Source organism: Sceloporus undulatus, chromosome 4 (genome assembly GCF_019175285.1).
Source record: "Sceloporus undulatus isolate JIND9_A2432 ecotype Alabama chromosome 4, SceUnd_v1.1, whole genome shotgun sequence".
Taxonomy (NCBI): domain Eukaryota; kingdom Metazoa; phylum Chordata; class Lepidosauria; order Squamata; family Phrynosomatidae; genus Sceloporus; species Sceloporus undulatus.
Genome location: NC_056525.1, coordinates 233,191,498 through 233,206,867, shown reverse-complemented (window position 1 = coordinate 233,206,867; position 15,370 = coordinate 233,191,498). Strand labels below are relative to the sequence as shown.

Below are 15,370 nucleotides of genomic sequence, written 5' to 3'. Positions count from 1 at the left end.
AAAACTTTTAAAGCAAATGAACAAACAAAAAAATGTCAAGCTCCAGGATGGGATGTTTATTTTGCTTTAGAATCAATCCACGCTGAATTTAGGCCTATAAGGTAGCCACCCTGGACCTTGTACAAGGAGAAAGGCAGGATATAAATTAAATTTTAGAATGTTGTTTTCTGAAGGGCTGTGCTTCTTGAAGAGTTGTAAACTGCGGCTGAAGTCATGTTGGTGACGGCCATAACCTCAGTTACTCCAGCGTACATCTGCTTCTAGTTGTTGTGAAAGGTGGTATCTCCTTGTGCAATGTCACACACACACCATGTACAGCACATGATGGTACTGGGCTACCACCACAAATGCCAAGGAAGAGCTCCTGGGCACCATCCAATTAAAAATTATGCATCTGAGAAAAAGGCACAGTTGTCACTCATTCCAAATATAATTTTTATTAACAAAACCATGATATTTACATGTACCTACATTCATCCAATATCTATAAATTTAATTCAACTCAATAATAAAATTCAATAACAATAATAAAGCATCTTTCTTAGGACCTGAACAGAGAAATAGAGGACAGGGGGTCTTGGAGATGTCTCATTCACAGGGTTGCCATGAGCTGAGGTCAACTCAGTGGCACTTAACAACTAATATAAAAAGAAAAGACGTCCTCCTGGCAAGCATTAAAAACTGTCAACCCTTCATGAAATTGAAGGTTTTCATGGCTGGCATCCATAGTTTTTTTCTGGATTTTTTGGGCCACTAGAAGAGTTTATTCCTGACACCCTGCATCTGTGGCTGGCATCTTCAGAGAAATTGAAGATGTTTACCCTTCCATTAATCAAACATTGAAGATAAGACATTGAAAAATACTTGATCAAAATAAATTGCAGCATGTGCCAAACCATCCCTCTTTCCTGTCAAACAAGAAATAGAAACAAAGGTCTACCTTCTTTCATGTTTTTGTCAGACTTCTGTTTGTATCGAATAAGTAAAATGTTGTTGTTGTGTGCCTTCAAGTAGTTTCAGACTTATGGTGACCCTATACTTGTTTTCTGGGGTTGAGAGTATGTGACTCACAGAAAATAGCTCCCCTCATATAGTTCTCCTTTATGAAATGTATCCTTTATGAACCACAAAGCACTTTATTTATGTTCCCCCAAACTGAATATCTGCTGAAAAACAGCCTGACAGTAATATATTATTTGGTTACTTTTTTAAAAAAGAAGCTCTTATTGTAATGGTCTTTCCCAGTTAATGAAAAATATAGAATGGTTTTCTGCCGTAGAAGAATGGCTCTTAATTTGATTATCAGTCGGCTGACGCTATTAAAAATGCACTTTTAAGCTATTCAGCAAACTCTTGACTGGGGCAGGTCATGTATGTTAGGAAACAAATACCCACCCCCCCAAAAAATCTGAACTTTAATTCATTAAAAAAAACAAAGATCACAACTGGACAATTCTGGGGTGGTTGCTCTGTCCACTAAGTACTATTACAACCTTTTAAAATCTGGAACAAAGTTGGACCTATCTTTACTCAGAGTGAAGCAGCCACTGCAAGGCAGTAGGTTTTAGTTGGGGGGGGGAGCAAGTTGTTTTTTCTTTGGTTTATACTTCCTGGGTTTTATTTTACTTCCGGGTTAGGCACTGGTGAGAGATTTGTTTCAAGTGGCAAAATAATTTGACCAACCCAGCAGATTATTTAGGTGGACTTTGTGATGGCCAGAGAGCAGGAGGAACTTTTGTAAAGAAATATATCAAGAAATGTTTTAACTTTTTATTTAAAAAAATGGATAAGTAGTTTGGGAGACCAAAGTCTTGGCATGAAAACAAAAATCCATGTCTTTTGTGTTGATTTAAAACAAACACACAAACAGATAAGATAACCTTTTCTCTTTGGCATCTAGGCAGCCATTGTAAATGTTGTAACTTTGGGAGTTATGTTGGAAGTCTTGTGGGCCATCCTGGTAATGCTACCCAGATTTTTTGAAATCTCCCTATGTCCAGAAGCCTGTTTAGTTTAATTAATTTGCCATTAGTTTAAAAAACATAACTATCAGTGATGCCTTTTATTTATTCTGAAGTAACCTGGCATGTGTTTGGGTTTGGGTTTTTTTGCGGGGTGGGGGGAGGAAGATTAATCCTTTGTCCCTCTTGTTGCTGTGTGCCTTCAAGTCATTTCCGTCTTGGCAAACCTAAGGCGAACCATGGGGTTTTCTTTGCAGGTTTCTTCAGAGGGGGTTTGCCACTACCCTACACTGCCATCCTCTGAGGCCAAGAGAGTATGACTTTCTCCAGACTACTAATGAGTTTCCATGGCCTAGCTGAGATACAAACCCTGGTTTCACAGTATTCTAGTCCAGTGCTAAAGACATTCTAGTACGCTGTCTCTCTTGCTCACTATTCTGCTAATCTAACCAGTCAACCAGTTACTTCATTTGTATCCCAGCTTTTTCCAATAATGGGTCTTATCCAGGTCAAATATAGATCAAAGAGCCCACACCCAGAATTTGTATTAATATATATTTATAATATTTATAATATGTATATATTATTTTGTTCTCACTTGCTTTTCTTGTCACTCACTGCCTGCCACTCACAATCTACCAAGAACATTCTTTGTCACTGAGGCTCACGTTCCTTTTTCCCCCCAGGTGGTTGGAGAGAATGACAAGCATTGGAAGGCAGTGCTTGTGGTGCTGACTGAGAAGGACCTCTTGATGTATGAGAGCATGCCACGAATCAAGGAGGCTTGGTTTAGTCCTCTTCATTCCTATCCCTTGCTGGCCACCAGGTACCTTGTTTTATTTAAGTATCATTTCAAAGATATGGACATTGTTGCTGTATCTGTTTTTCTTTAGCAAATGATAGTGAGCTCTTGAGAATCATCCAAATGAAGCATGCTCAGAGCCCACAAACCGCAGAAGTGACCCAGAAGCAAGTGGCTGATTAACGCTGATGTCACAGACAACTGTTCAGGGTTTCGAACTTACTGGCTTAGCTGCTTGTTGTTACAGAGAACTTGGGCAGATTGTCTTGAGCAAAGGAGCGTTAATAAGGACTGGGAAGACCATAGAATTATATATTCTAAGATCAGCGAACAACTATTGTTTTTATAAGACTATAAAAATTTTTCCCCATGCCACTGGCTGTCAAAGAATGTGGTTCTGCAAATAGGCGAAACTGTTTTGGAGCCTTGAAAATGGGGAAGCACAACAGACAACAGCAAGGGCTGTGATGTATGCAAGGCCCCCTAATGCCTTCAGATGTAATTGTTAGTACCTGGATAGAGTAGACCCATTTAGTTAATGTATTTGCACAACTGTTACCTTACCAGTCACCAAATGATTCAACAAGTCTTCATTTTTTTGGAATTAGCTTATTGGATTTAGACCAATTCTTTATCCAAGTCCCTTCCCTGGCTCCCCCCCCCCTTCCCCTCTCAGCTGAACTTCAGTGGCTGGTGATCAATTACAAAGAGGGCTCCTTTATTTGTGGCCCATTGAATATGGAAATATTCCTTCTAGATACGCTTCTCTGCAGGGACTGTCAGTGGTTCCACTGACTTGGGGATGAGGAACCCACTCTTGCTTTATGGCTGTTCCTCCCACATCTGTCCCAGGTTATACAGTCAGGAAGAGGACCTAACACTAAAATGGTCCTGAACAACCTGGAGCAGCCGCAAGAAGAGTGGCTGTAAAACAGAGAAGATCTGTTGCCCACATGGCAACAGATCCACCAGTCTTCCCTGCCTGCCTGGTACCATAAAGTTTCTTGTTCATTTGCTCAGACATTCTCACACATACTATAAGTGTCTCTGTGTTTTCAGGTGTTTTATAGGTATTACAAGCTTTTTATATCTCCCTTAAATTTTAGTGGTTTTGTTCTAGCTTCTGTAATTTTTCAGTTTTATTGCTGTTGTTTTCATCATATGCTTTCCAATGGTATGCTGTTGTTTTTGTTACCAAAGGGCATCTTTTAATAAGCATAAACAGGTATGTTATTTATTAGGTTATTTGAACTCCCTCAAAGTCTTCTGCTTCTCCCTTGCAACAAGGCACTTGGCATTCTGTGATTATTCAGTCCTTGTTCAGTAGTGTTGGATTTTGTTTGGAGAGAAGAGGAATCTTAACTTTTTCCTCCTCTCTCCTTTTCCCTTATGGTTTCCTTAGGCAGGCTGGTATTTCCCTTGTGTCCTAATTGCACACATTTGGCTACATTGTCCTTGTAGCAGGGTTTACTGTTAGGGTCAGAAAATACTCTGAACAAGCATGGGTGTAACTGATTCAAATTGGTATTACCTTGCTGCGTGCCTAAAAAAGCAGATAATTATATCCAACCATGTTATTTGACATATGTTTCATTTGTTTAATTGTGCAGAACTGGATATGGACATTCAGGTTTAGGCTTTGTCATCTTCTGAGACTTGTGGTGCAAGCACTGGTTCTTAACGGCTTGCTTAAGTCGTAATGGCTCAGCTGGAATCTTTGCTCACCAGTGGAGCCTCTTGCTATGTTAGACCAAGGTCTATAAAATTCAAATTTTCAGTTCAAATAAAATTCAAATTTTCTTTCTGATAGCAGCCAGCTGAATGCTGCTAACCACTAACAAATAAGATATTAAATTTATCTGATTTATACCCCACTTTTCCCCCCAAAGAAACTGGGACTCTCCATCGCTCACAACAAAATTAAAAGCAGGTGAACTGAAAGGCAGTAGGAAGAAAGGAGGCCTACATTACAGATGGATTGGTTCAGTAAAGGAAGCCACAGTACTGAGATTACAAAACCTGACCAGGGCAGTTGATGACTGAGACTCCTGTAGGTCCTTTATTCATAGGATATGAATCACACAAAAGTAGCATACAAAAATATGTAAAGCTACCCAGTTGAATGTCTTGTGCATACACAAATTCTGCTGTGGAATATTTGGCCATATTTTGTCTCACATGGAGTTGCTACAGTCACTTCAAAGTCCAGAAGTGAAGTTGTCCATGTAGATTAACATGGTGCACAGATGTGCATTGTGAATTGATGTGCAGCACATTGAGCATGCAGATGGACTGCACATTCACATGCAGATGCACATTGGGTTCTGCATTTGGTTGGGAACATTCACTTGCAAGGCAGCATTGTGAAACTGCTGTGGAATTCTATAAACATAAAGCTTTATGAACAATAAAACTAAATCCTATTCATTTAAAAGTCAATTTAAAAACATGCTGATGAAAAAGTACTGTACTGGTCTGTTAACAGCCCCTTTCTATCAGCCAGTCAGATGTCAAAAGCTTGCCTAAATAATAAAAAAGTACCTGCCTGCTAGTGTAAAGAAAATGGGAGCAGCACAATAGAAGTTAATGGATAGCTTCCATTTCTCAGTAGTAGTTTTCTTATACATGAAGGCTTCATGTAGTTATCACAGATGACAGTGCATGAGAAACAAATTAGCCATGAATTTCTTATTTAAGGGTAACAGGTCCAGTTGGACATACCAATGTAGTGGCTTTAAAGGGTAAAATGGGGATTGCAAGATGGCAAATCATTAGTTATTGATTATATTTTTACAGTCAGAGAGTATGAAAGGCTCTTGTAGCATTAAAGTTTTTATCATTGTATTTTTAATGTCAGGGATGCTTGTGCATGGCATCAAATACTAAAATAACTGGACTGACCCCATAGTACTTTGCTTTTTTTGCTTTGGGCAGCAATAAACCATTTGGTTGCTCTCAGTGTAGAAACAATACATACATGGTGGAAGGCAGCAAACCCACTATATGCATTCAGATGCATATCTGCGTCATGGCTCTTGAGCAAGCTTATTTTTCTGATGCTCCAGAGACTAAAACACAAATCAGTGGGTTCAAATTACAAGAAAAAAGCTTTCAGTTAAACACTGGAAGCAACCTCTTGACTATAAGAGCTGTTTGACAGTAGAATCGATAGTCTCACAAGATGGTGGGTCATCTTTCTGTGGAAGTCTTTAAACAGTGGTTGAATGGCCATCTTTTTGGAATGCTTTAGTTGTGTACTCCTGCATTGCTGGGGGTTGGTAATTTATGGTCCCGTCAAACTCTAATTCCATGATTCTATTTGTATATGCAGCACTCCAAATAGTCAGATACCCCTGGAAAACATGCTTCCAATGTGTGTGGAGTGCTATATGTACATGAAGCCCATCATTGATGTGAATTTTAAGATAACGCCAGTAGCATCCTGCCAAATGCATTTTTGTTAGCAACGGAGAGGATTTAAGCCTGAATCTTATTGGTTACCCCAACTAATTTTACACCAAATGGATTAGTTATTGAATTGTGAGTCAGTACATAGGTATTCAGTGGGTCTGCTCTAGTTAGGACTAGCAGTAGAATATAAGCATTAATTTCCCATGTGAAATAGGTTTTGTGACTCATAATCAAGAGGCGGGGGGGGGCGGGGGCGACACTATTTACTATCTCCATGCACTTTGTATGAACCTATAGGCCTGTTACAGACTGCCAAAATAAAGCTGCTTCGGGTCTCTTTGGAGGTATGCTATTTAAATGATGCATGGGTCCTAAGAGTCCGGAGGTCATGCCAAAGCCACACTCCATTCCTAAGCACTGGAGTGCAGCTTTGGTGCAGCTTCCGGATTCTTAGGATGCATGCATCATTTAAACAGCATACCTCCAAAGAGACCCGAAGCAGCTTTATTTTGACAGACTGTAACAGGCCTATATGCTTTCTTTGGGTTGTACTCTGTGTGTCACTTTTGGAAGCAGTTCTTTCCTGTTGGGTTCTGTAACAGCATTTTTATATGTAAACAGTTCAACATGGGAGAATTAGATTTCTTGTTACAGCCCTCTTTCAGGAATTACTGTATCTACTCATGCATAAGTCTAGAAATTTTAGTCAAAAATGGACCCCAAACCCCTGGGTTGACTTATTCATCGGTCAATGTACTTTACTGTACTTTAATTCTTATCAAAAAAAGAAACCATCCCCTTCTATGAGTAGAGTGACTAAAGGTGAGAGCTTATTCTGTTTTAAGAGGACCTAAAAGAAGCACCAATCTTTTCTACTATCTCTGCCACAGCAGTGCATCTGACCTTTTCAAATGTCTGGGTGGAAAAATGGCAGAGCTGGCAGCTCTTTGGTGCTTGCCCTGAAAGGAGCACCAAAGAAATTGGTATATGTTTGTCAGCTTTCTGGGTTAAAATCATGCAAAGTTATTGCATTAAATGCTATAATCACTGCTAATAGAGTCACCAGTTTCATTGCTTTGCCTTTTCATCCTTTTTGACACGCGTATCTTTTCTTAGCCCCATATATAGCTATTGGCCTCCTCCACACACCACACAACCACCATTTACCATAGTTTGCTCCTCATTCTTCCTGCCTTTAGGGTGAGCACAAACAGTTGTTTGTAAGTTGTTTGGCATCATTTTTCTTTGCTTCATCCTTTATATCCTTTGTTAAATGCCTCTTAGCTTTAACCTTGACATATTCACAGGTCATATTCAAATTCATAATTTTGGCCCTGAAATCTGCCCTCAATTTACACATGAGTCAACTTATTGTTGAGTATATATGGTATATACTATTGGCACTAATGAAGCAGCTTGGCCTTGTACAGTGCCAAGTGTTCAAAATATTAATAACACTGAATCCTCTTTTTTTACTTCCCCTTCATGATTTTTGTTGGCCAGTTTTTTCCTCCAGGGAAGGACAGTTATGATAAGGAGGACATTTTCCATGGGATAGGAGATATCAAAGTAACAGCTGGTTATCACAGTGAAGGAGTGATGGAAAATAAACAAAAACAGTGTAGGAGAGGTTGAAGACACTAGCTATGCACCAAAAAGAACGACTAGTTTAGAGCAGACTTCAAAGCAAGAGCTATTTGTTTATTTTCACCCTGCTGTCTTAAAAATATATCAAAAATCACATATTTATGAAATATCCCTAGTGCAAAGGTATATACTATTTCATGCATGCCTAATAGTGCCTTTCCTCCAGTAATCTCAGAATGGCATTTTAAGATTCAGAAGATGTTTAGGCTAGAAGCTAGTAGTTAAAATCTACTACATTTGGTCCTCCTTATCCACTGATTTTTTATCCTTGGATTCAAGCATCTATGGCTTGAAAATGTTCAAAAATGTATGAAATCCAAATAGCAAACCTTGATTTACCATTTTATATAAGAGATGCCATTTGTTATGCCATTGCATTTAATATGACTTGAGCATCCATGGATTTTGTTATCCACAGGGGATCCTGGAGCCAAACCCCAGCAGATGACAAGGACCCACTGTAGTAAAGTTCCCCACATGACTATAGATGGATTACAGTGGGTCAGCCTGACTAAAATCATAGGATAGTTTGTTTGTTTTTAAGTATATTAAGGTTGCCTTGTAACACAGTTGTCATGGAAGTGTGCAGCAAAAAGCAGGACAAATTTAAATTCAACAAAAATAAAAGTATAATGCAGAATAAATATATGCATTTCCAGTTTAAAACCAAGACAGACTCACTGTCTTTTGATACCAAATGACACAAGGGTCTGTTTGGAGTGGTCATTTTGAAGCTAAGATCCACCAGTGAAAAGATGTTCGCTTGTGGGGCTACCTGCCACAAATCACTTGGCATGTGCATTTGGAAAAGGGCCTCTGAAGATCACATGGTCTGCACATGTGTATGTAGAGAGGAGAGGTTCCCCAGGGCCCAAAGTCTGTGAAAGGTCTTAAAAAGCAAAATCAGCTCAGAGATGCACTGAGGGTGATTAATGATGGCCAACCATTGCCCAGGTGTGCTCATGACCATGCCTTTTCAATTAAAAGAAAAAACAAAATAGGATACACTACCCACAGGTGTAGAGATGAAGACAGCCATGAGAAAAATATAACAAAATGATTTAAAATACTGGCTTAAAATACACAGGAACAGTGAGTGAACATTTTATGTGTCACACTGGAATTTTGTGGGATTAAACTCATGAAAGGCAAAAAGTCATATATTCATTTCTAAATATGCATAAAAATTCAGATGGAACCAAATTGCCTTTCTAGCATGTGTCCAATTAATGATCCAAGTGTTTGGCGCTAATTGTTTCCCCTTTAGCATCCACAATACTGCATACAATGGCCTGTTACAGATTGCCAAAATAAAGCTGCTTCGGGTCTCTTTGGAGGTATGCTGTTTAAATGATGCATGGGTCCTAAGAGTCCGGAGGTCGCGCCAAAGCTACACTCCATTCCTAAGCACTGGATTGCAGCTTTGGTGCAGCTTCCGGATTCTGCGAATGCATGCATCATTTAAACAGCATACTTCCAAAGAGACCCGAAGCAGCTTTATTTTGGCAGTTTGTAACAGGCCAATATGAAGTAACACTTTTCTAGGTCATACCTTCTTTCTGTATCTTCATAAAAGTCAACCTGTTTATGATGTCTTAAGTTTAAAGGCTTAAACAGTGGATATAAACACACTAAAACACAAGAAAATTAACTATTGGGGCATTTTGCTGCATGAAACAAAGAAGCACATGGAGCCCTTCTCCATTCAGTGGGCCCTTAGTATCCGCTGGGGTTTGGCTCCAGGACCCTCCGTGAATACCAAAAACAATGAATTTTGGCCTTTTATATGAGGGACATCATTTTACTATGCCACTGTATATAATTGAACTTAATTATATACAGTGGCATAGTAAAATGATGTCCCTCATATAAAAGGGCAAAATTAAGGTTTTCTTCTTGGAGTTTATATATTTTAAAAATATGTCCAAGCCGTGGATGTTTGAATACAAGAATTTTAAAAATCCATGGATATCGAGGGCTGTTTGTAAATGTTGAGAATCCCTTATCCAGAATTACAAAATCTGAAATATTCCAGAATCCAAAATTATCCACATGGGTGGCTGAGATAGTGACACCTTTGTTTTCTGATGGTTTGATATCCCCAACTTCATTTCATGCACAAAATTATTAAAAATATTGTGTATACTTTACAATTATCTTTAGGCTACGTTTACAGTCAGTCCTCCATATTCATGGTTTTTTTAATCCACAGATTCAAACATATATGGTTTGAAAATATTTTTAAAATAGATAAAATCCAAAAAGCAAACCTACATTTTGCCATTTTATACAAGGGACACCATCTTACTGTGCCACTGAATTTAATGGAAGTTGAGTATCCATGGATTTGGTATCTACAGGGGCTCTTGGAACCAAACTCCAGCAGATACCAAGGGCCCAATGTTTAAGGTATATACAAAACATACATGAATTTTGGTTTTAGACTTGAGTCCCAAAATCCAAAAACTCCAAAATCCAAGACTTCTGGCCCCAAACATTTCAGATAAGGTAAGCTTACAGGTTGCTGTATGTAGTGCCCAATGTTAGTCAAGTTGTTGTTATTCCTGTTGTTGTTTTGCTATATTTGTGAAAATTCCACAAATATCCCTCCTGATAATACAAATTTTAAAAAAACAAACAAAAAGGAGGGTTTGCTGCCCTTTTACAACACCTGAAATATGCCACAAGTGGCTGTCTTACTCTACTAAATACGTATTACAGCAATGGATGTCAATTGAAAAACCGACAAAACATTAGCTGTTGACATGAGGCTCAATCTATTGCCAAGGTTCAACCACCACTGTCGAATTATTTGGTGACTTAGGGAACTCTCTCATGTTACTAGCTAAAGCTGGCTACACATAGTGTTAACTTCTAAGCTAGCGGGCGAAGCATATCATGCATAACTGTGGAGAACAAATTGAGATAAATGTGGAGAGAGACTCAACATTGACCTGATATACTCTAATATCCAAACACACACAGGAGTCCTGTGCTATAAAGAACTAATGCAAAGCAAGATGTATGCATGTATATATGTATGCATTTCTCTCTCTCCTCCCCCAATATCCAGCATTTTTCCTGACATGGGAGCTAAGATGACACACACCATTATTTTTAAACTTCGTTATTTGCATATATGCATAACATGAGTATTTGTATAATTCTGAGAAAACTATGTTCAAAATTTTCCACCAGCTACTTAGAGCCAAAACACCCTGCAGTTTGAGACTGCTTTAACTGCCCTGGCTCAGTGCTAGGGAATCCTGGGAATTGTAGTTTATTGTAGGACCAGAACTTTCTGACAGAGAAGGCTAAATGTCTCCCAAAACTACAGTTTTCATAATTTCTTAGACCTTTCAGATCTAACTGGAATTCTTCCGAGCCACAGCCTAGACAACAACAGTCCTCAGGGTTTAATAGAGGATCTGCTTCCTCTGCTAACAAGGAGAATAGGAGGCCACACCAGTCCTTTTCACTCAGAATATCTCTCAGTGCAAGCATGTCTTCAGCATTTTGCCAATTGCCGGGAACACACATCCTCTAATGCTTGGGTTTGCAGGACAGTGAGAGATGGATATACAATTGACTTCCTCCAGAAGCATCTGGATTACTTTGTCCAATCCTACATGCCCAAGTCTATCAAGAGATACTATCCGATACTCCAAGCCATAGCACACCTGGTTTATATAAAGGCCTTAAAGAGCCAGTACTGAGAATTCTAGGATGTCAATTTTATTTTTTGCTCCCAAGAAAACCAAAGACTGGTGAACTGTATTGAACCTGCAGAGGGTCAACCAATTTGTCACAAAGCAGAAATTTCACATGGAAAATGTGTTTTGTTTTGGAAGGCATACAGGAGGGAAATTATCTGATATCTCTTGTCCACCGAGACGTCTACTTGTACATTCTGATCCAGCCAACTCACAGGATGTACCTCAGGTTTGCTTACCTGAAGAATCATTACTGGCACCTCCTAAGCAACTATGTGAATTGGAACCTAGTTATTTAACAGATTTCTCACATCCTTAATGCTGTGACTCAGTTCCTGATGCAAAAAGACCTATCAAAATGCATGTTTGAGAGAGAGAAAATGCCACAGCTTGAGAGAGAAAAAATTAAATTACTTATTCTGTTGATTAAAAATGTATGTTAATATGTTAGGAAAGAAGAATTAAAAGTGCATCTAGGGATGGAAGAGAAATTTCAGTCTGAATTTTTTTTACAAACTTAACTAATTTGCGCTCCCAACCAATGAGCAAAAGAATGCACTTTTATACCAACATTCTCACTTCCCCTAATGTTTACAGTATAGTTCTCCAACCAAAAAAACTGAAACAAAAATGCATATATTCGTGCACCTCTCCATATATTCTGGAAAAGTGCACAATTTTTTCTTGCAGAAAATGCATACATTTAAGGAAGAAAAAGTGCACATCCTTCAGTAATACATACATTAGAAATGCACATGAAACATGAAATGTACATGCACATGGAAATGCATCAACGATTTGCCTAAATTCAGAAAAATGAGGAACAAACCAGAAGACTGAAATTAACAGATTCGGCAAAGATGGGCAAATATGACATGGTTCAGAAACTGACAAATTCATTCTTTCCTATCAAGTTTAACAATGGTCCATCTACAAATCTCTGCTCAAGATGCCCACCAAATAGGTTTGGGGCTGGCTGACCATATGTACCATTTTAAATGGGACAGTACCATTTTTTCCATATTCTCAGACCATCCCATCATTTTAATATAAATGCCAATTTTGCTCCGTTTTCAAGAAAAATGCTCTGTTATGTTGCAAAAATGGTTTGAAAATCCCTGTTTGAAACTGTGGTTGTCAAAAAAATGTATCATGGAGTGTGAGAGGTTTTATGATAAAGTGTTGAAAGACCAAAATTTGCTGCATAAGATTACTTCATCGGAGAAATATTCGTGGGCTGATCATGGTGAAGTACAGTCTCTCTCTTTGTCTACCTAAATTTTTGTATGAGTTCTGTCATTGAAGAATAACAATTAGCTGAATATGTTCCTGTAATAAAAACTTTTGTTGTCTTCCTTTTTCATGAATACAGAATATGACATAACCCCGTGCCATTTTTGCCATCCCAATGTCCCGTTTTTGTCTCAAGGAAATATGGTCAGCCTAGTTTTGGGGGATATCAGCTCTCCTGTGCCCTCTTCTGGCACTTGCTGTTTTGAGAATGCACACCTCTGCCTAAAGATGTGGCCACATTTCTTTCTCTTCTTCCCGCCCTTCCTTCCTTCTTTTTATACCTTTACATATTGTGTGGGACACCTCTGAGAAAGCTTTTCCAACTAAGTAACCTTCAGGTGAACTCTTTTTAATGAAAGATGAGGCTACTGCATAAATACCAGCTTCTCCAATTCTTTAAACTGCATCCCTTGTTCAGTGATATTCAGGTGCAGTCTTTGTCCTTAAACAGTTAAAAACAAACACATGAAATCTTCACAGGTTGTTGAATGCACTGACTTTCTCTCATGCTGTTAAGCTTGTGAGCAAATGCCTATAGCTATTTTTCATGTCCTCTGAATGCAAAACAACAACTGCCTTTTAACTGAATTAGATAGCGTGAGTGACTAGAGAAACATGATCCCAGCTGCCCCTTTAACCTTCTCTCCCTCTTTCTTTCTCTCTTTAAACCATTAATATGTGAGAAAAGATATTGTCAATGAAGTGGAGTCTCTTTTTCTAAAAGCACGTTGTTTCCAGAAAGTCTGAGGAACAATGTAGTCAAAAAGGTTTGTTTGAAAATGTCACTTCTGTCATTCATGCTACTTTAGAGCAGGATTAAAACTTCAGAAAATACTTGGGTTGACCAAGAAGGAAACTTTCTTTAACTGGAGTGTTGCACAAAGTGGTACCATCCAATCACCAGACTGTAGCTGAGATCCTAGGGAGTCAAGCATAGTATAAGCATTCTACTTGAGGAACTCTGCTACAGATACCCTGTTACCACCCCAGGACTCACTATTGCATTGTGATGGACTCTCCTCCTGGCCAGTTCATTGCTTATAGGGGCAGGGAGAAGTGTTTGTGTTCCCCAAGCTAGAAATAGGCAAAGGGCATCTTCCACTGTTACCTGGAGAAAAGTGGTGGTGGGGGGGGAAGGTTGAGAGGTTCCAACCAACTATCAGGGTTACTTCAAATGTTGGGGAAATTAGTTTTGCAAAAGGCTTGGTAACTTTTAGGACCATTTACACCTGTATATGCCAGTAATAACTGAAGAGAACTCCAGGTTTGGGTGAATTAAGAGGGATAACTCTTACCATACCTTGTCAGCCTGTTATCAGGTGAACATGCGACTTGTAGTAAAACACTTCCAGAGGATACCACATTAAAGAAGGCTGAACTGCACCATGCACCTCAAAAATGAACTTGGGGGCTGCACATGGCCCTGGTGGTGCAGTGGCTAAATACTATTGTGAGTTCAGTTCCACAGGGCTCCAGGTTGACTCAGCCTTCCATCCTTTCATAGGTCAGTAAAATGAGTACCCAGCTTGTTGGGGGCAATTGGCTAACACATTGTAAATTGCTTAGACAGTGCTTTGTTCACTGTGAAGCGGTATAGAAATGTAAAGTGCTATTGTTATTGCTTGCTTGTGGCCCACAAACTGCCATTTTCCCACTTTTTATTTATTACAACTTTCTCTCTTTCTTTTCCTTAATACTGTATAGTAAATAGTGATGTTTCACCATATAAAAAATTTGGGAAAAGGGAAAATAACAATTACTCCCATTTCCACCACCATAGAGTAAGGAGAAGAGGAACTGAGTGATGCTTTCTATCAGTAATTTCACAGGTAGGCTCAGAAGAAATTAATATAATAAACATAAAATGCAAGTAGGAAACTTGATCCACGTCACTGTGTGCCTTTGTTGACTAGGACTTAAACATTATGGGAAGAGTTTGGCAATGAGAAAGTGTTATTACCTAATATTATAACACAGTATGTTAAGAGTGTGGAATCTTGGGTTTAATTCCGCTTCCAGCTGCTTATGGTTTTCCCCAAAGACAACTGGCTGACCACAGCAGGAAACAAAATGTGAGACTAGAGAGGCCTCTGGGCTGATTCAGTAGGGTTTTTCTTATGTAGTTTGAGGTTTGGTCAGGGGCTTAAAATCCTGTAGATTGTCATTAGAGGTAGGAGAGAATTTTCAGCCCCTCACTAAAGCACAGATTGCAGGATTTCATAGGATAGAGCCAGCATGGCGTAGTGGTTTGAGTGTTGGGCTATGACTCTGGGAGACCAGGGTTCAAATCCTGGCTCAGCCATGTAAACCCACTTGGTGATCTTGGGCAAGTCACACTCTCTCAGCCTGAAAGGATGGCAAGGGCAAACCCCCTCTGAAGAAACTTGCCAAGAAAATCCCAGAGTCACCTGAGGGCTGCCATAAGTCAGAAGCAGCTTGAAGGCACAGAACCACAAAGCCATGACAACTGAGCCATATTTTTGAAAGTAGTGTAGTGGGGAGCGGGATGAGTACACTGTCTCCCAAATAGAAATTCTCTCCCT

General features: G+C 39.1%; 3 protein-coding genes across 4 annotated transcripts in view; 2 read left to right on the top strand and 1 right to left on the bottom strand.

The window, feature by feature from the left end:
• Window positions 1-15,370, bottom strand: part of DEPTOR (DEP domain containing MTOR interacting protein) — a 741,617-nt gene that overhangs the window by 329,545 nt on the left and 396,702 nt on the right. The gene's annotated exons all lie outside the window — the stretch shown is intronic.
• Window positions 1-15,370, top strand: part of MRPL13 (mitochondrial ribosomal protein L13) — a 434,401-nt gene that overhangs the window by 327,845 nt on the left and 91,186 nt on the right. The window lies entirely within an intron of this gene.
• SNTB1 (syntrophin beta 1) overlaps window positions 1-15,370 on the top strand; it is a 142,203-nt gene that overhangs the window by 119,408 nt on the left and 7,425 nt on the right. Inside the window, exon 4 of the mRNA XM_042461764.1 lies at window positions 2,648-2,787. Coding sequence (XP_042317698.1) covers window positions 2,648-2,787 — 140 coding nt within the window. The remainder of the gene's footprint in view (window positions 1-2,647; window positions 2,788-15,370) is intronic.